Consider the following 22,023-nt stretch of genomic DNA (forward strand, 5'->3'; position numbering starts at 1 on the left):
TTAAGAAAATAAAGGAAAATGCATTTTTTTTCTCTTTTTTCCCATTTCAAAACTTTGTGACAAAAAGTGAGATCTGCAAAACACTCAACATGCAAATAGCTTAGGGTGTCTACTTCCCAAAAAGGGGTCATTTGGGTGGGTGGGGGGGGGGGGGGTTGTGCTTTCTTGGCATTTAATGGCCACTGAAACTGTGATAGGTTGTGAGTAGTGATGGACGAACATCTGACGGGACAGTTCGCGAACGGTTCGTGCGAACTCGCTCAAATGTTCGCAAACCGCAGGATTGCGGCAGGTCCCATTCATTTTAATGGCAGGCGAACATGAAAAACCTCCAGGTCATATTTGCAGTCACAAAATACTTACTAGCTTTGCACACATAGTCCCACAACATGGACACTGACATACCAGAAGTATTGCTATTGGAAAAGCTGCCATAAACATATTTTTTTTTTTTCAGCCAAAAAAATATATATTTTTCTAAATCAGCCAGAACTGACAGCAGCCAGTAAATACATGTCAAATACATATAGGGTCCATTCACACATCTCTAAAATGGGTCCGCATCCGTTACACAATTTAGCGGAACGTTTACAGACCCATTGATTTTTAATTCCAGTCTGAAAAATTAGGCATTCACAGGATAAAGAAGTAAGCATCGGCCAGTACAGGCGCCAAAAATTAGCCAACAGGCGTTCACCTGACATCTAAGAACTTTGTATTCTGTAGCTGGAGGTACATTAGGCATTCACAGGATACAGAAGTAAGTGTCGGCCATTACAGGCCCCAAAAAATTAGCCCACAGGCGTTAACCTGACAGCAAAAAACTTTGTATTCTGTGGCTGGAGGTACATTAGGCATTCACAGTATGCAGAAGTAAGTTTCGGCCATTACAGGCCCCAAAAATTAGCCCACAGGCGTGCACCTGACAGCAAAGAACTTTGTATTCTGTAGCTGGAGGTACATTAGGCATTCACAGGATACAGAAGTAAGTGTTCGGCCATTATAGGCCCCAAAAATTAGCCCGCAGGCATCACCCGACAGCAAAGAACTTTGTATTCTGTGGCTGGAGGTACATTAGGCATTTACAGGATACAGAAGTAAGTGTCGGCCATTACAGGCCCCAAAAATTAGCCCACAGGTGTGCATCTGACAGCAAAGGACTTTGTATTCTGTGGCTGGAGGTACATTAGGCATTCACAGGATAAATAAGTGTCGGCCATTACAGGCCCTAAAAATTAGGCATTCAACGGACATAAAAGGCCTTTTATGCCACTGTATTTACCAATACAGGGACCATGAATTGTTATGGGTGGTGGCGGATATTTGTAGGCTGTCATGAGGAATTTGAATCAAACATGGTCTACTGTTCACATGTGTTGAATTCCTGAATTCACTGTGTTGAAAAATGTGTTGAATTCCTGAATTCAATGTGTTGAAAAATGATCCATGCCTCATTTATTTTTATAAATGTGAGGTAGTCAACACTGTCGTGAGCTAGGCAAGTGTGCTTATCGGTCACGATCCCCCCTGCTGTGCTGAACCTCCTTTCGGACAGGACACTGGACGAAGGGCAAGGGAACAGTTCTATTGCAAATTCTGCAAGCTCTGGCCAGAGGTTAAGCCTGCCCACACAGTAGTCCAGGAGTTCATCACTTCTCAGAGCGTCTACATTGGCCGTTAACCCGATGTAGTCGGGCACCTGTCGGTCTAGGCGTTCCCTGATGCTGAATCCGGAGGACAGCTGTGGATGGGTCAGCTGAAAGAATGATCTCATATCATAAGTGACCAAGACATCTTCAAACCGCCCTCTTCTTGCAGGCGCTGTTAGATTAGTACCCCGCAACTGTTTCCCTGTGAGTGGAAATTCCTCTGCCAGTGCACACAAAAGCAGAATGCAGCATTTCTTGAAGCAAGGCCTGGAAGTGCTGCATTCTGACAGCCCTCTGTGATGGTGGCAACATCTCCACCATTTTTTGTTTGTACTGGGGGTCTAAGTACGTTGCCACCCAGTACTGGTCCTTGCCCTTAATGCTTTTTATACAGGGTCCCTCTTAAAACACTAGAGCATGAAGACCCCCATTTGCACTAAACTGGAAGGGGTGTAGTGGCCTGGCTCCTGCTCATCATCCAGGATAATGTTGTCCTTGTTCTCCTCCCCCCATCCACGGAAAACACCAGGGATCCCAGAAAGGTTTAAAGCATGCTCTTCTTGCTCCTCCTCATCCGCCCCGGCACCATCCTCCTCTGACTCCTCTTCAGACTCCTGTTGTTGACTTGTCTCAGATGGAGTAGCCCCCCCTGGGAATTCATCCAGCATTGCGACATCCTCATCTTCCTGCTCCTGCTCCTCGACGGCTTGATCAATGACACGACACAATGCACGCTCCAGAAAGAAGGCGCCCTGGCTGCGACTGACCAGTTTGGTGACCTCATCAAATAGCCGCAGAAGTCTGCATGCGTCGCGCATGAGCAGCCACTGACGCGGTGAAAAAAAACCAAGCTCCCCCGAACCTGCCCTGCCGCAGAGTTCGTACAGGTAGTCATTAACTGCACATTTCTGCTGGAGCAGCCTATCAAGCATATACAAGGTTGAGTTCCATCGCTTCGGGCAGTCACAAATAAGACGTCTGATGGGCAGGTTGTGTCGCCGCTGAATGTCAGCAAGGCGAGCCATGGCTGTGTAAGATCTTCTGAAATGGCCCGAGATTTTCCTGGCCTGCTGCAAGACATCCTGGACCCCAGGGTATTTGACAATGAATAGCTGCACGACCAAGGTCAGGACGTGTGCCATGCATGGCACGTGTGTAATTTTGCCCTGTTTCAGCGCGCACAGCAGATTGGCGCCGTTGTCGCACACCACTTTACCAACTGTCAAATTGAACGGTGTTAGCCACTGATCTGCCTGTGAACGCAAAGCTGATAGGAGTGCAGGACCAATGTGGCTCTTGGCTTCCAGGCAAAACAGACAGCATGGCAATGTCTCACCTGGCATGTTGAATAGGTTCTGGGGATCTTGGGCGGCGCAGCGGAAGAGACGGTAGCAGTGGAAAAGGATGAGTCAGCCGAGGAGGAGAAGGAGGATGGAGTAGGAGGAGGAGAAGAAGAGGCAGGCCTGCATGCAATCCTGCATGCAATCCAGCAGTCTGGTTTGTCCCTCCTGTGCAATGTAAGTTCGGCCTGCTTCTCCTCCCTATCTGCTAGTCCATCTCTCCCTCTGAACTCCCCTCCTCTTCCTCTCTTGTGAGCACCCACGTGACATCCATAGACACGTCATCATCAACGTCACCTTCCCCACGACTAACATTTGAGATCTCGGAGTAGGCAGCAACAGCGGGGACCAACCTCCTTGTGCTGATCTGGGTACTGTCGTCAGACTGCTGAGTGGCGGCTGTTGCTACCTCTTCCTGATCCAATGCCAAGAATGGCTATGCATCGCAAATGTCTTGTGATCGATTGGAAAATAATTCCTGTGACTCAAGCGGAGGGTATATGGTGGTGGCGGTGTTGGTGGTGGTGTCTTTGTGGGTGCATACAGCAGAGAGTGAAGAGGGTGCAGATAGAGAGGATGTGGAGGGTGCAGAAGAGGAAGGCTGAGTGAGCCACTCAACCAAGTCTGGTGTGTCCTTTGACGTAATCGAACGCACCTTCTGCAACTTCCCATTTTGGCTCCGGCCTGGTGCTCCTGCCCTACCACCCCTGCGGAAGAGCCTGCCTCTTCCTCTGCCTGTCATTTTTGAAATGGCCCTGTGACAAAAGTCTCTAGAGAAGTGCAGTATAGCGCTTCAATCTGTCATTTTGGGGGGCCACTGGTCTATCACACCAGTTGTAAAAAAAAATTTCCAATAACTTTTGTCACTGTGTGTAGCAGAGTTAACGCAGCAAATGAGGCAAAATTTCTGCAGTACCCAAATACACTATTATGAAAGTATATTGTTATATAACACCCTGCTTCAATCTGTCAGTTTGGGGGGCCACTGGTGTATCACACCAGTTCTAAAAAAAATTTCCAGTAACTTTTGTCACTGTGTGTAGCAGAGTTAATGCAGTGAAAGAGGCAACATTTCTGCAGTACCCAAATACACACTATTATGAAAGTATATTGTTATATAACACCCCGCTTCAATCTGTCATTTTGGGAGGCCACTGGTCTATCACACCAGTTATAAAAACAATTTCCAGTAACTTTTGTCACGGTGTGTAGCAGAGTTAACGCAGCGAAAGAGGCAACATTTCTGCAGTACCCAAATACACTATAATATGCTTTCTATTTTAGAAAGAATATTATAAGTGTATTACACCCCTATATACTGCACACCAAACAATAGTACACCTATACCAGTCCTTAAAAATACTTTTGTGGACCTATTAGCTAGCGATTTATGTCACTAACAGTCTGTCCCTGCTCCACACAGCAACCTCTCCCTACACTGACAAAAGGCAGAATGTAAAATGGCAGCCAGATCAGGTCTATTTATAAGGTAGGGGGTATGACCATGTGCTGAAATGTCTCAATTGGCTGTCCTGTACCACCTGATGGATGTGTCATGGGTAAAAGTTCTTCACAATGTAAAATAATATGTCGGTCGCGAACATCGCCATATGTTCGCATGATCGGCAAACAGCGAATGAGCAAAGTTCGCCGCGAACCGACCGCTGGGCGAACCGCAAGGCCATCTCTAGTAGTGAAGAGTGAAATCAACAATTTACACCCTTGGAAAGCCTGAAGGTGGTGATTGGTTTCAGGGTCCCGTACGCGGCTAGACTGCCAAAAAGTCTCACACATGGGGTATCCCTATACTCAGGAGAAGCAGCAGAATGTATTTTAGGGTGTCATTTCACATATACCCATGGCATGAGCAATATATCTTTTAGTGACAACTTTGTGTTAAAAAAATATGTAATTTTCCCAAAACTTGTGGCAAAAAATAAAATATTCCATGGACTCAACATACCTCTCAGCAAATAGCTTGAGGTGTCTACTTTCCAAAATGGGGTAATTTGGGGGGGGGGGGGGTTGTGCTATCTTGACATTTCAGGGCTTCTGAAACCATTATAGGTAGTGAGAAAGTGCAATGAGCAATTTACGCCCTTTGAAATTTTGAAGGTGGTGATTGGTTTTCGGGGCCCCGTACACAGCTAGGCTCCCAAAAAGTCTCACACATGTGGTATCCTTGTACTCAGGAGAAGCAGCAGAATATATTTTGGGGTGTAATTACACATATACCCATGGCATGCGTGAGCAATATATCATTTCAATGACAACTTTGTATAAAAAAAAAAAATTATTTTTCTCTCAGTCATTTTTCAAACACCTGTGACAAAAAAAGTTAAATATTCAATGAGCTCAACGTGCCAATCAGGACATTTCTTAGGATGTCTACTTTCCAAAAAGTGGTAATTTGGGGGGGGGGGGGTTGCCCTACCATTTTAGCATTACAAGAAATGAGATAGGCAGTCAGAAAGTAAAAGCTGCATAAATTCCAGTATTTACACCATAGTTTGTAGACGCTATAACTTTTGCGCAAACCAATAAAAAAATGCTTATTGAGATTTTTTTGTCAAAGACATGTAGCTAAATACATTATGGCCAAAATATATGACACAAATTGAGTATATTGGATATTTTTTAAAAGACAAAGTAGAAAATGTCATTTTTTTTCTCAACATTTTTGCTCTTTTTTTATTAATATCACAAAAAATAAAAAGCACAGAGGTGATCAAATACCACCAAAAGAAAGCTCTGTTTGTGGGAAAAAAAGGACGTAAATTTTGTTTGGGTACAGTGTGACAGAACCCACTCTCACTGTGTGTTTTGGAGGGGACTGTGCCTCCTACGGACAGACTATGGGCCAGAAGATACTGGAGACCTAGTGACATTGCCTTTTATTTCATTTTATGTTCCCTTTATTCATCTTCTGAACAGCTGAAGATGGCATGACTCATGGCATTGAGTTAATGTAATGTAATGCTACAGCCCTTCCCCCCCCCCCCCCATCCTCCCCCCTCCTGTTTCTGTGTCTAATTGTGTGGATTCATGACACAGACAATGGTCTGGACTGGAGACATCTCTCCGCAGGGGGTGTGTATTAAGAGACTGTTTCAATGTACAAATGTTCAGTTCCCATTTCCTTGTTCCTTTTTCCCTTTCCCCCCTTTGGCAAGGCTAAGGGGAGTGTCCCATAACTGTGTGTAAAACTGTATGTCTTGGAATTTAATAAACATTTTACAGTATATATGGGTATAGTATATATCTACCAGTTACTTGAACCGTAATCACAGCGAGCGGGAGGGGAGGTCCTCCCCCTCCCGCCACCTTCCGCCGATCTTCCTAGGTCTCCCATCCCACTGGGAGACGTAAGCGGCAAGCCGGCACGTCCGCCTGCTGGTTAGAGTCCTGAACAAATCCAGATTCGGCTTTGATCGGGTCTCCGATCTAGTAACCCAGAAGCGACGTCACTTCCAGTTTATTTGGCTGCCAACGGAGCCGATTTAAAAAAAAAAAAGTAACAGCATTCAAAAATGCGGATTTCGGCATTTTGAATACTTTTAAGTGCAGTGGAGGGGCCCCAGATCCCTTCCTAAAGTGTACCTGTCACCGCCTATTACTGTCACAAGGGATGTTTACATTCCTTGTGCCAGCAATAAAAGTGATCAGATTTATTTTTTTTTTTTTTTTAAAAAGAACAGTGATAAAAAGAAAAAATAAAATAAATAGGAAAAGAAAAAAATGTTTTAAAAGGCCCCCGTCCCCGTGAGCTCGCGCACCAAAGAAAATGCATATGTAAGTCGTGCCCGCAAATGTAAATGGTGTTAACCACTTACCGCATATCAACGTACCGATACGTCGGTACACTTTGCGGGTTTATACCGGGATGATGCCTCTAGTTAGAGGCATCATCCCGGTACCGTGGTTTGAAGCCGACGGTCGGCTTTCCGCCGGTAACGACCGATGCGGCTCGGGAGCCGCTCGATCGTTACCCGGGGGGGCGGGAGGGGACGTCCCCCCCCTCCCGCCGCCTTCCGTGGCTTTGCCCGGGGCTCCCGTCCCACCGGGAGCCCCTAGCACCCAGCCGGCACGTCCGCCGGCTGGATGGAAACGGAAACGGCATCGATCGGGGCTCCGATGACGTAACCCGGAGGCGGCGTCCATGACGTCACTTCCGGGCTACTGTGCTGCAAAAGGCGGCAAATTTAAAAAACGGCTGTATGCAAAAATGCCGTTTTCGGCGTTTTGCATACAGGGAAGTTAGTGGAGGGGTCTAGGGTCTTTTAGACCCTCGATCCCTCCATAAAGTGTACCTGTCACACATATTGCTGTGACAAGGGATGTTTACATTGCTTGTGACAGCAATAAAAGTGATCAGATTTTTTTTTTTTAAAAAAACCTGTTATAAAGTTTAAAAAAATAAAAAATAAATAGGGAAAAAAAAAAAATTTCGCCGTCACCGTTAGCTCGCGCACAAAAAAAAACGTATACGCAAGTCGAGCCACGAATGAAATCGCTGTTCAAACCCCACATGTGAGGTATCGCCACGATCGCCAGAGCGTGCGCAATAATTAAAAAAAAAGAGCTACACTCTACCTCTAAACTGGTAACCGTTAAATAAATATAAAGCGTCGCAGATTGAGCTCTCTATTGACCGTAGTTTGTCACCATCCCACGGGGGGGGCGCAATTTTAAACCGTAACATGTTGGGTATCTATTTACTCGGCGTGACATCATCTTTCACAATATACAAAAAAAATGGGCTAACTTTACTGTTTAGTATTTTTTAAATGCAGTGAAATGTGATTTTTCAATTTTTTTCCAAAAAAATGGCGTTTTAAAGACCGCTGCGCAAATACCGCTTGACAAAAAGTTTTGCAATGACCGACATTTTATTCTCCAGAGTCTTTGCTAAAAAAATATACATAATGTTTGGGGGTTCTAAGTAGTTTTCTAGGAAAAAATACTGCTTTTAACTTGTAAACAAAAAGTGTTCGAAATAGGGCTGGGGCTTAAGTGGTTAAAAAGACACATGTGAGGTATTATTATGATCATTTGTGAGAGCAATAATTCTAGCAAAATATCTCCTCTGTAACTCTAAACAGGTAACCATTAAAAATGTTTAAAGCGTCTCTTATGGAGATTTTTAAGTACCTTAGTTTGTCACCATTCCACGAGTGTGCGCAATTTTAAACCGTAACATGTTAGGTATCTATTTACTCGGCGTAATATCATCTTTTACAATATACAAAAAATTTGGCTAACTTTACTGTTTAGTTTTTTATTTAAATTTAATGAACTGTATTTTTTTCCCAAAAAATTGCGTTTGAAAGACTGCTGCGCAAATACTGCGTGACAAAAAATAGTGCGACAACATTTTATTCTCCAGAGTCTTTGCTAAAAAATATATATATAATGTGTGGGGGTTCTAAGTAATTTTCTAGCAAACAAATACTGATTTTACCTTGTAAACATATGTCAGAAATAGGCTTGCTCCTTAAGTGGTTAATCTAAAAATATGTTATGACTGGACCACTGGAATGTGGCTGCAACTAAAACTACAGTATTATATTTTCAGATATTTAGCTTTATGTATGACATGCCTGATAAGTGAAGCTTACAGAATTAACACTGTGTTTTATTTATTTTATTTTTAGCATATTTTTCTAACACAGAAGTTTCTTCAGTATATCTGGTCAAATCAAGTCCAAAGTCCCTATATCACATGATGATGTACTACTCGAACACCACGTATGCGTGCTGGCAATTCCTACCCCAAGCTATAAGGTATATTCTTGAAAGTGAATGTGTAGTCCTTTCAACATGTTAACCAGTTGCCGACCACCTGCCACAGTTTTACTGCAGCAAGGTGGCACGACTGCGCGAACCGACGTAACTGTATGTCGGTTGCGCGCAGGGCTACGGGGCATGTGCGCATACCCGTCTACCCCGCAATGTTCTGATTCGGTTCAGAAACGATCAATGATTTTTGGCCTGGACCTGGTGACCAGTTCTGACCAATTGCAGAACATCCTGTGTCTGTGTAATGTAAACATAGGCATAGGAAATGATGCAATCTCCTCTCCTGGAGCCCTTTTCGGTTCCAGCGTGAGAGAAGAGAGCATCAACTGTGAGTAAACAAGCACTACATCTGCACTTATTCACCAGTTAACCCTTTGACTCCCTGTCACAGTGTCACTATATACAGTATACAGATAATTTACTGATCACTGTATTAGTGTCACTTGTGACTTCAGTTAGTGTGAGAGGCAGTTAGTGGTAGTTAGCAGAAGTCCCAGATAGGTTTAGGGTATCCGCCATATATCCCCTAATAAGGATTTACCCCCTGATCACCCCCCAGTTAACCCCTTCATTGCCCTGTCACAGTGTCACAATTATAGTGTACAGATCTATTTTTCTGATCACTGTATTAGTGTTACAGGTGCCATCAGTTAGCATTAACCTTAGTTAGCGTCAATCCAGGACAGCGTCAGATTGCCCGCCGCATATTTAGTAATACATTTTAACCCTTTGATTGCCAGTGACACACACACACACACACACTAAACACCTCCATTACTAGTACACAGTCTGAACAGATCAAAATCTTTGATCAGATCAGAACTATACCAGGGTCCCCAATAGTTTAGTATAGTGTTCCTAAAACGCAGCATTAGCAGGATAAGCCCTGACACCTGCCAGCACCTGTGTTTAGCCCCTCCGCCCATCCCCCAAAAAGTGCAGTATCAGCAGATTACTGTCACTTCCAATACACAGCACACTAAACCGCAGCATTAGCAGAGTCAGGCCTGATCTCTGCTAGCACTAGCAGTTACATTTTTTGGTAGCAGCTCAAACAGTCCTTGACAACCATGTGCTTTTTTACCTGTGAGTCACACTAGGTACCTATTCATTTATTGGCCAAAATGTCCAAACTGAGGCACCCTAGTGAAGAGGCCTACACGATGCTGAGCATGACCGATGAGAGCGATGGGGAAGCCTCACTGTCAGAATCAGGCTCAGTATTCGAACATGTAGAGAGCAGGGGCACTCTGACAGATAGCTCTGACGACGGAGTAGTGGTCCCTGCTAAGGTCAGGCATACCCGACCCCCATTATTCTGTTGCTGAGGTGCAAAAATTGCAGGGTTTTCGTATGCAGCACAGTGTCGGTACTAGTGCCGCTCAACCTCCTGGCCCTAGACAAACCAGCACTGCAGTAACACTTTGTAACGTGGCGAGTCCCATAAGTGCAGTTCAAGCTGGTGCAGGGGCTAGCACAAGTAGTGACCCGCAGCCACCAATAATTCAAAGACAGGCCCGTAGAGCCCATAGTGTCCTTCCTGATGCGCTTGCAAATCCTGATTGGGAGCCCACCACTTCTGCAGTGCCCGTACTTCCCCCATTCACTGGCCAACCCAGAATTCAGGTGGAAACAGACGATTTTACTCCCCTTGGTTTTTATAAGCTGTTTTTCATGGAAGATCTGTACAGATCTATTGTGGACCAAAGCAGTTTATGTGCCGATCAATTCATCACCGCAAATCCAAATTTGACCCTTGCCAGAGAATTTGCATGGAAATGTATCACTGTTTCCAAATTTAAAATCTTTCTGGGCCTATCCCTCCTCATGGGCATTGCTTTACAGAGTGAGTTGCAGTCATATTGGTCCACTGACCCAATTCATCATATGCCTGTGTTCTCTGCTGACATGGCCAGGACTAGATATGAGCAAATCTTGCGGTTCATGCACTTCAGTGACAATGAACTCGTCCTCGGGGTGACCCTGGATATGACCGGCTGCACAAAATTTGGCCTAGGGTACAGCACGGCACAGTCTAGGGCACACTTTCACACAGGGTCTCAAAAGATGCTAGATGGCTATCGCATTTTGAGAGACCTTAGTCTTGAATGTTTAAAGTTTTTTTTACAGTTTTACTAAAGTGTAAAAAAAAGTTACAAAAAAAAAAAAAAATAATAAATAAAAAAGCCAAAGATAGTTGTCATTTTATTGAGTTAATTTTCTATTCTTATTCTTTTACTGTACTTTATAATATACTGCTATATTGTAATGTTTATTGTTACTGTTTTTCATTGTTATCCATAGTTTGCTTTGCAGATACCATCATTCTACTGTACTGTATGCAATTATAATGCAATGTTTTATTTTAACCAGGCCATTTTTTGTGATTCGTTACTGCGTTACTTTAACGAAAAATTGCGCGGTCGTGCGAAACCGTACCCAAATACAATTGATGTCCCTTTTTTCCCACAAATATAGCTTTCTTTTGGTGGTATTTGATCACCTCTGAGGTTTTTAGATTTTGTGCTATAAACAAAAAAGCGACAATTTTGAAAAAAACACCATATTTTTTACTTTCTGCTATAAAACATTCCGAATAAAAAAATTTAAAAAATCTAATTTTTTTTATCAGTTTAGGTCAATTTGTATTCTGCTACATATTTTTGGTAAAAAAATCCCAAAAAGCATATTTTAATATGACAATAATACATAAATTATAAACCCACGCTCGGAACTACAAAATATGTGAACATTTTTTTTTTGATGAAGTGTATATTTGCAACTGCTGCTCACCAAGTAAAAACTCAGAAAATAGATGTACAGAAAAACAGCACTTGCAATAATATAAATACCAATAAAAATATGGATAAATTAAAAAAATGTCATACATTTATATGCAATAATAACCATAAAGTGCAATAGTGCTAAATACAAACTATAATCGTTGATTATATGAGTGAATGAAGTGCAATCGTGCTACATCCAAACCTTATTACTTTATAAAAAATGCAATAATAATTATCAATAAGAGCAATGTGCTTAATATAAGGTGCAATGGTGCAAAATTAAAGCAAAAATAATATTAAAGATAAATGTCCACAAATGTGGCAATTCAATAAATTGCCCAAATGACAAATAATATAATAAGTCCAATATCAGGTGCAAAAGTGCTCAGAAAGGTGCTATTGCCAAAAGTGCTATAGGTGCTCCACACGGTGCAAAGGGGCCTCGAATCCCCTTAGGGAATCCACTCACCAGAGCCAATGGATCAAAGGAGCCTTGGGATAAAGTGGACCAATAGACCTCCATATGGAAACACAGTATATCTCCTTCTCCAGTGTCACTCAAAAAAAGGGATGAATCGACATAGTGAAGCCCGTATAAATAGTTTATTTATTGAAAAATAAAATAATACTCACAAGGAAAGAAAGGATATTAGCGTGTAAAAAACACGGATCCACATGAAAAGAGCAATCACATAATCCTTCTGGGAACGCAGCCAGCATGCATTCCATGGACTCCAGGAAGTGACGTAGTGTGGTTTGCCGTTTACCAGAAGTGCGTTGACGCGTTTCGCCCGCCTACAAGGGGCATTTTCAAAGACATGATATTTTAATATGTTTGCGCAAAAGTTATAGCGTTTACAAACTACGGGATAGTTTTTTGGAATATTTTTTTTTTTGCTTTTATTAGTAATGGCAGTGATCAGCATTTTTTAGTGGGACTGCGAAATTTTTTACACTTTTTGGGGACCAGTGACTTCAATACAGTAATCAGTGCTAAATATTATGCACTGTTACTGTATAAATGACACTGGCAGGGAAGGGGTTAACACTGGTGGTTATCAAAGGGGTTGATGTGTGCCTAAATATGCTTGCCTGTGGGGGGGGGGGGGGGGGGAGAGGTTCTGTGACAGGCACAGAGAGATCGGAGTTTCAGCTTAGCTGAAATATCTGATCTCTCTCTGTGTGTCTGACAGAAGCAAAACAAAGCAGGCGGTCTTCTGTCAGTTTATCTGATGATCGCGAGGGCCGTTGGCAATCGCCGCCGTTCCTCCCACAGCCCGCCTCCCGCTGTGTCTAAACACAGTGGAAGCACGGTTCCAGCGGCGCTGGTGTGCCACGGAAACCTCATGCACGGAATCACGTAGTACTACGTGATTTTGCGCAGCCGAGCCGCCCTGCCGCAGTAATACTATGATGGGTGGTCAAGAAGAGGTTAGCCATAGTTTTCTTTGCAGATACCACCATTCTACTGTTTTACTGCACTGTATACTATTATATTGTAATGTTTTATTGTTACTGTGTTTTATTGTTAACCATTGTTTGCTTTGCAGGTACGCCCATCAGCTGCAGCACTGATTTGTCTATTCTGACAGCAACATCGTTTGCTCTCAGCATATATGTAAATCAATGATTGCAGCGCTGTAGGAGGTGATTTTACCACTGAAGTTAAAAAAAGAGCATATATGGTGAAGCATAGGGGATGGGGTGCATTGCATGTATACCCATCATTAGAAGTGGGTGGATGCTGGGAGGTCTAATAGGGGCCTACAACACACTTTCTGGTAGAGATTTCTTCATCCACATCAATCAATGTAAATGGAGGAATCTGTTAGGTTCTCTTTTTTCATTCAGCCCACAGGCTGCATGAAAAAAAAAAACCTTACATCATATGAAAAACAAGGGCCAGCAACGTACTGGTATGTCGCTGGACTTTGAGTGTCATACCAGGATGATGCCTACAGATTTAGGCATCATCTTGGTATTATTTTTTACAGCCAGCAGTCGACTTTAATGTAAAAGCAATCCTAGCCACTTTACAAGCAGTGGGAGGGGACTACCCCCCGCGCCTCCTGCCGCCTTCCATGGTTTTCTTGGGCTCTCTTGTCCCACCGGGTAACCTGAGACAGCAGCCGGTGGTTCCGTCAGCTGACCATAGAGCTGATTGGAGAGCAGAATGGCTCCAATCATCTCTATGGCCTAAGATACCGGAAGCTATGAGCATTTCATGACTTCAGTTTCACCAGATATAAACATCGCCATTGGGAAATTGGGAAAGCATCTGATCACACCAATCTTGGTGTGGTCAGATGCTATAAGGGCAGAGGAGAGATCTAGCATCTAATAGACCCCATTTTTTTTAAAAAAAGAGTACTTGTCACTAGTTATTGCTATCATAGGGGATATTTAAATTCCCTGTGATAACAATAAAAATTATAAAAAAAAAAATAAATCAATTAAAGGGAAGGTGTCAAAATCAAATAAAAAAGCAAAATAAATAATTATAAAAAAAACTTCAAGCACCCCTGTCCCCCCGTGTTTGTGCGCAAAGGCGAACACAAGCATCAGTCCGGTGTCATATGTAAACAGCAATGGCAGCATGCATGTGAGGTATCGTCCCGAACATCAGATCGAGGGCAGTGATTCTTGCAGTAGATCTCTTTAATTGTAAAGTTGTAACCTGTTTTGAAAATGTACTTAGTTTGTTGCCGCTGCATGGGCGTGTGCAATTTTAAAGCCTGTCATGTTTGGTATCTATGTATTCGGCATAAGGACATCTTTTATATTTTACCAAAAAATTAGGCTATATATAGTGTATTTGTGCATTACATTTTTAAAAAAAAAGTGTTTTTTCCCCAAAAAATTGCATTTGGAATATCTCTGCGCAAATACTGTGTGACAAAGAAAATTGCAACACCCACCATTTTGTTCTGTAGGGCCTCTGCTTTAAAAAATATATATAAAAAATATATATAATGTTTGGGGGTTCAAAGTATTTTTTTAGTAAAAATAATTATTTTTTCATGTAAACAAAAAGTGTCAGAAAAGGCCTGGTCTTCAAGTGGTTAGAAGAGTGGGTGATGGGTGGCATAAGCTTCTAATATTGGGCATAAAAGGACAGTTCATATACCCCCCTCTTTTTGGAAAGTAGACACCTCAAGCTATTTGCTGAGAGGCATGTTGTCTATGGAATATTTTATATTTTGTCACAAGTTTTGGGAAAATTACAATTTTATTTATTTTTTACACAAAGTTGTCACTAAATGAAATATTGCTCACACATGCCATGGGTATATGTGGAATGACACCCTAAAATTTGCTGAGTACAGAGATACCACATGTGTGAGACTTTTTGGGAGCCTAGCTGTGTACGGGACCCCAAAACCCAATCACCGCCTTCGGGTTTTCTAAGGGTGTAAATTGCTTATTTTATGTCCTCACTGCCTATCACAGTTTCGGAGACCCTGAAATGTCAAGATAGCACAAACCCCCCTCCCAAATGACCCCATTTTGGAAAGTAGGCACTCCGAGCTATTTGCTGAGAGGCATGTTAAGTTCATGGAATATTTTATATTTTGCCACAAGTTTCAGAAATATTACAAAAATGTTTTTTTTTACACAAAGTTGTCACTTAAATTATATGCCAAGGCTATATGTAAAATGACACCCCAAAATTCATTCTGCTTCTTCTCCTGAGTACGGGAATACCACATATGTGAGATTTTTTGGCAGTCATGTCGTGTATAGGACCCCAAAAACCAATCACTGCCTTCAGGCTGAGTGAGTATTTTGCAGCTCTCTCATTTGTTTTGGAAAATGAAGTAAGTAAAGGAATTTTTTTTTCTTTTTTTAATTTTCCAAACTTTGTGACAAAAAGCAAGATCTACAAAATACTCAACATGCCTCTCAGCAAATAGCTTAGGTGTCTACTTTCTGAAAAGTGGTAATTTAGGGGGTTTTGTGCTGTCTTGGCATTTCATGGTTTCATGTCCTCCGAAACTGTGATAGGTAGTGAGGAGTGAAATCAACAATTTACACCCTTAGAAAGCCTGAAGGCAGTGATTGGTTTTAGGGTCCTGTACGTGGCTAGACTGCCAAAAAAGTCTCACACATGGTGTATCCCCATACTCAGGAGTGGCAGAAGAATGTATTTTGGGGTGTAATTCTACATATACCCATGGCATGCATGAGCAATATATCATTTTAATTGCAACTTTGTGTAAAAAAGTCATTTTTCATACACCTGTGACCAAAAAAAATAAATATTCAATGGGCTCAACATGCCTCTCAGGAAATTCCTTGGGATGTCTACTGTCTACTTTCCAAAAAGGGGTAATCTGGGGGGGGGGGTGGGTTGTACTGCCCTGCCATTTTAGCACTTCATGAAATGAGATGGGCAGTCATAAAGTAAAAGCTGCGTAAATTCCAGTTTCCAGTTTATACACCAAAGTTTGTAGACGCTTTAACTTTTGCGCACACCAATAAATATTATTGAGATTTTTTTATCAAAGACATGTAGCTAAATACATTTTGGCCTAAATGTATGACAAAAATTTTGTTTATTGGATATTTTTTATAAGAAAAAGTAGAAATTTTAATTTTTTCTCAAAATTTTTGGTCTTTTTTATTTTATATCGCAAAAAATAAAAACCACAGAGGTGATCAAATACCATCAAAAGAAAGCTATACTTGTGAGGAAAAAGGACATAAATTTTGTTTGAGCACAGCATTGCATGACTGCGCAATTATCAGTTAAAGACACACAGTGACAAATTGCAAAAAATGGCCAGGTCATTAAGGGGGTAAAACCTTCCGTTCCAGGAGTGGTTAAGCTTGTTATTAAAGAACAAGGGTTTGTTGTATGGGCGCTTCTGTGGAATACAGCAGGCTTTAAGTGAGACACTGCACTGCGGCAGCACTGGAGAGGAGAAGCTGCTCTGAAAGTGATAAAGATAAAAAGACAAGGCGCCTCTAAGTGCAGTAAGCTCTGAGTATTTATTAGGTTAAAAGTGTAAAAGCACTGGGCATAGCAAAGGTCTGTCTGGAGTCTTCCTATCCGCTGTGCTGAGTGGTTGCAATGAGGACATCCAGTGATCCGCTTCCTGTAGATGCGTCCTTTCGTCTGTGTCTCAGCTGAGTCAGCATGAGATTTCCTGAAGGCAGGGTGGTGACACAGCAGCTGGTGTCCAATAGAGCGGGTGGTGGGCGGTTACATGTTTCGGAGCTCAGCTCCTTCATCAGACCTCCACCCGCTGGAGGTAAAAGGACATTTATATAGGCAACTGCAATCGTTATTACATAGGACAGGTGCATTCAGGCAGAAGATAAATGGATAGGAAATTGATACCAGCATGTGCATACCCCTGAAAGCTGGTAACCATTGCCCAATTATCGCACATGTGAATACTACATTACCATGTTGAAAATATTTTAAAAATGTATAAAAATATAAATAAAAAAAAAGAAATATATATATATATATATATATATATATATAAAAAATGTCATATATTTTTTTTTATGTATATTTTTATACATTTTAGTGCAATAATTGTGCAATGGTTACCAGTTTTCAGGGGTATGCACATGCTGGTATCAATTTCCTATCCGTTTATCTTCTACCTGAATGCACCTGTCCCATGTAATAACGATTTCAGTTGCCTATATAAATGTCCTTTTACCTCCTGCGGGTGGAGGTCTGACGAAGGAGCTGAGCTACGAAACATGTAACTGCCCACCACCCGCTCTATTGGACACCGGCCGCTGCGTCCCCACCCTGCCTTCAGGAAATCTCATGCCAACTCAGCTTAGACACAGACGAAAGGACGCATCTACAGGAAGCACATCACCGGATGTCTTCATTGCAGCCACTCAGCACAGCGGATAGGAAGACTCCAGACAGATCTTTGCTATGCCCATGTCACATTTACCAAATGTGAGTGCTTTTACACTTTTAACCTAATAAATACTCAGAGACTACTGCACTTAGAGGTGCCTTGTCTTTTTAAGCTTGTTATTAACTATGTACTGTACATGTGGCAGCTATAATTGCTCGTTATATACATGATGGAGGCTAAGGAGAGCCTATGTAGTACTGCTACATTATTCAAAAGGCCACACAATCCTGACATTACTCTTCATTAAAAGCTTTATTCAACCAGAACAAACACATGGAGAGTAGCTGCCTATTGACTGCCCCTCTTTGAGGCATTTAACTTTTACAGGCTTAATAATAGAGATCATCTATCTCTACAATTTAAAGTGGTTGTAACCTTACAAAAGCATTAATTGTCAGCCCCTCACTTTCATGCAGCCATAACACACTGTGTAAGTGTTTGTTGAAAACAAAGCCTCTAAAAAACCTTTTTCAGATATCTTAAGGCCGGTCACGTGACTCCTGGCTGCTCTATTCCTCTGATCTATGGGCAACAGTGGGAGGGGCCAAGATCTCCCTCTGACATTAGCCTTGGAGGTCATGTGACCTGCCTGAATATATCTGAAAAAAACATATTTAGAGGCTTCGTCTTCAACGAACACTTATACAGTGTGTTATGGCTGCATAAAAGAGGGCTGGCGGTGACATTTTTTAGAGCGGCAGGAAGGGAGGGGTGGAAACAGCTCTCACACACACACAGAAGCTGACAGGCAGGGAGGGAGGGTAAAAGAGGATATCAGCAGATGATGAAGGCACTGACCACGGTAATCAGGGCTCAGCAGCCATGACTACCATGGTCAGCACACCAAGGAGGACACAGAAATAGGCAGGATCAACCAGGTTTTTTACAGCTTAAAGGGGGGCAGGTTAGACAGCATAAGCACTGTGCTGTTTAACCTGCTATAAGTGAACAGGATCTCTTTTTTTTTTTTTTTTTTTAGGGTTACAACCGCTCCGTTCACATATATATGTGAATTGGATGCGTTTTGAACCGCAACCAATTCGCATGACATGTAAATCAAATTGGCTTTCTATGGAGCCGGTTAATGGTTCAGCGACAGTGTGAATTTAAAAAGAGTCCTGTGTGTTTTCAGAGCACTGCGGTGCAATTCAGATGCAAATTCGAGGTTCATTGTCTTCTATTGGAACACATCTGAATTGCACATCTCTTGAGTTTTGAACACAAATTCGATCAGAAAAATAAAAACGGCATGGACCCCCCCCCCCCCCATTTCATACCAGACCCTTAGATCTATAAAAAAAAATAAATAAAACTGTCTATAAAAACACAGACAGTTTTTGTCAATTACTTTATTAAAAAACATTGTCTCCTGGTGTAGTTCAGAATGCTCCCACCGTCTGCCTGCTCCGCTGTCTGACATTTCTTAAATAGCTAAAGGGCGGGGCCACCCAGCAACATCAACAGGATGTCACCGTCCCAGCATGCACTGGTTGATGATGTCACAAGGGGGCAGTACCACCAGGTGACGTTGCCAGGTGGCCCCGCCCCTTAGCTATTTAAGAACTGTCAGGTGGCAAAAGAAGCAGAGCTGGAGCCTTTGGCACAAGTAGAGCTTTTTTTTTCTTGTGGGTTAGCAGGTTTTTCTTTCTTTTGTGGGTTAGCAGGAGCAACGGGCAGCATGATTGACAAAGGATTTACACCTGGGGAGATTGTTTTTTGGTTTTTTTTATAAAGGATTTGTCAAAAACTGTGTTTTTATTTGTTTTTTTGACACTTTTTTGGGTGAATGAGTAGGGGTACAATGTACCCCTACTCATTTACATAGGGAGTTAAAGCCTCCTTCCCTGCAGACCCCCACAACCACCAGCCAGGGCTGTGGGGAAGAGGCCCTTGTCCTCATCAACATGGGGACAAGGTATTTTGGGGCAGAGGGACACCCAAAGCAACCCCTATGTTAAGGGCATGTGGCCTGGTATGGATGGGGGGGGGGTACTCGGTTGAACCCCCCTTTCCTAGCCTGCCAGGTTATATGCTCGGATAAGGGTCTGGTATAGATTTTTGGGTGGACCCTGTGTCATTTTTTTTTTTTAGTTTGGCATGGGGGTTTGAAGCAGACTCCAGGCCATTTTTTTTAATTTCGGTGTGGGGTTTCCCTTAAAATCGGTACCAGACCCCCACACCGTTTTCTTAACAGTGTTTTATTGCTGGCAATGTTTTTTTTTTTAGACAAATCATCTGCTGTTAAGGATGTGACGCCAGCTTCCTAGCCTGCTTATTAACAACAAGCTACTGTTAAAGACGCTGGTGGCCACCGGCTCTGAAAGTTTGCATCTGAATTAGCAGCTAATCTGCTGAACAGCTGCTTTGGAAATTTGCAGTGAAAATGGAGAGGAGATTTGCACTCGGCATGTGTGAACGTAGCCTTAGGGTGAAAAGCATCAGCTTAGGTTGTCCATAGGCAGGGATTCTCTGTTTGTTCTGGTTGAACAAAGCCCCTTCCAGTGACCCTTTATCTTAGTCTTAATGCAGGGTGGACTTCCACATCACAAGATCACTGTAATTGTCTGTCACAGTGGTCACATGATTGGTAGCCCATCCCACCGACTCCTGTTAATAAACAGAGAGCAGGAGTTGTATGTGACAGCTAAGGCTGGCCATACACAAGTCCTTTTTCTTTATTCAACCAGTGGGTCAAGTAAATTACTTGATTCCCCCAGTCATACACTTAATATTGTATTCTGACAGTGTGGAGGCTTCCCTGCCATCAGAATACACTCATCAGCACTGCTGGCTATAGCCAGTGGTGCTGATCAAGAGAAAATTGACATTTTCGTTGTAGATCGACTTGTTTACAACCAGCCTGCTCATACATGGAAATTCGACTGGTCCCTGCTGAACTGGCTGAATTTCAATCAATGTATGGCCAGCTTAAATCACAAAGTTGAGTATGCTCCCAGCACAAAAACCTGATGCATACAGTGCAGTGAAAAAGTATTTGCGCCTTCCTGATTTTTTTTTTTTTGCATATTTATCACACCTACATGATTCAGATCATCCAACACATTTTAATTTTTTACAAAGATAACCCAAGTAAATACAAAATGTAGTTTTTAAATGATGATTTAATTTATTAAGGGAAAAAAGCTGTCCAAGCCTGCCTGGCCCTAGGTGAGTTAAATTTCACTACCCAGGCCTGATTACTGACCTGTTGAATCAAGAAATCACCTAAATAGAAGCTGTCTGACAAAGTGAAGCATGCTAAAATATCTCAAAAAGCCACACATTATGCCACGATCTAAAGAAATTTAAGAACATATGAGAAACAAAGTAATTGAAATATACCAGTCTGGAAATGGTTGCAAAGCCTTTTCTTAGGCTTTGGGGCTCTAACGAACCACAGTGAGAGCCATTAGAGAAAAAACTGGAGTGGCAAGCCTACCAAAATTACTCTAAGAGCAAAACGACCTCTTATCCAGGAGGTCATAAAAGGACCCAGAACAACATCTAAAGAACTGCAAGCCTCACTTGCCTCAATTAAGGTCAGCAATCATGATTCAACAATAAGAAAAAGACTTTGCATAAATGGCATACATAGGGGAGAGCAAAGGTGTAAGCCACTGCTGACCGAAAAGAACACAAAAGAACAAAAAAGCTCTGAATGGCTCAAAAAAACTAAATTCAGGTTTTGAAGTGGTCTAGTCAAAGTTCACATTAAAATTTGATTGAGGTGCTGTGGCATGACTATAAACAGGCCATTCATGCTAAAACCCTCCAATGTGGCTGAATTAAAACAATTCTGCAAAGAAGAGTGGGACAAAATTCACACCATCGCACATTTGTGTTACAAGTAGGGTTGAGCGAACACGGACTGTATTGTTCGGGATCGTACCGGACTTTTGGGTGTTCGGTACCTGGACATGGACCCGAACATTTTTCTGTATGTTCGGGATACAGTCCGTTGTTCGCTAATTTTATTTCATGTTTTGGCGCGGTTTTAATGTTTTGGCGCTGTTTCAACAGCTGCAGGTGCAGCCAATCAACAAACGTTTAACTAGTGTGCCCTTAGAAGCCATCACAGCCATGCCTACTAATGGCATGGCTGTGATTGGCCAGTGCAGCATGTGACCCAGCCTCTATATAAGCTAGAGTCACATAGCGCCTCACGTCACTCTGCTCTAACTATTGTAGGCACAGGTTCCTGCTTATTTGAGGGAGAGATAGGAGATCATTGTAGGGGCAGGCTGGAAATTGCTTTCAGGGAAAGAATAGGACACAGGACAGAAGAATGTTATTTAATCAGACAGCGATCTACATCGATTTTATTGTGTGGGGGTGTAGTGCACAATCTTTTTGCCCTAACCTGAGCCCAGTGAGGAGGAGGGAGAAAAAAAAAAACTTTTATCAGTCTGTTATGTGGGCGGCGTGCGGCGTGTAGCAGCCATGTAATGCAAGCTCAGTGCATATGTGTCTGCTTAATCTGGATTAAAAAAAAAAAACTTTTTTCCTTCATATTTTACAGTGACATACAGTGTTTAGACACTGCTGTTCTAATCTG

The 22,023-nt window shown here is 42.3% G+C and overlaps 1 protein-coding gene across 1 annotated transcript in view; it reads left to right on the forward strand.

Moving 5' to 3' along the window:
* LOC309546494 (acetylserotonin O-methyltransferase-like) overlaps window positions 1-22,023 on the forward strand; it is a gene marked incomplete at its 3' end in the record, with an annotated part of 103,477 nt that overhangs the window by 20,811 nt on the left and 60,643 nt on the right. The window contains exon 3 of the mRNA XM_082246233.1: window positions 8,644-8,773. Coding sequence (XP_082102359.1) covers window positions 8,644-8,773 — 130 coding nt within the window. The remainder of the gene's footprint in view (window positions 1-8,643; window positions 8,774-22,023) is intronic.

Source organism: Pelophylax lessonae, assembly GCF_965119305.1.
Source record: "Pelophylax lessonae genome assembly, chromosome: 2".
NCBI classification, from domain to species: domain Eukaryota; kingdom Metazoa; phylum Chordata; class Amphibia; order Anura; family Ranidae; genus Pelophylax; species Pelophylax lessonae.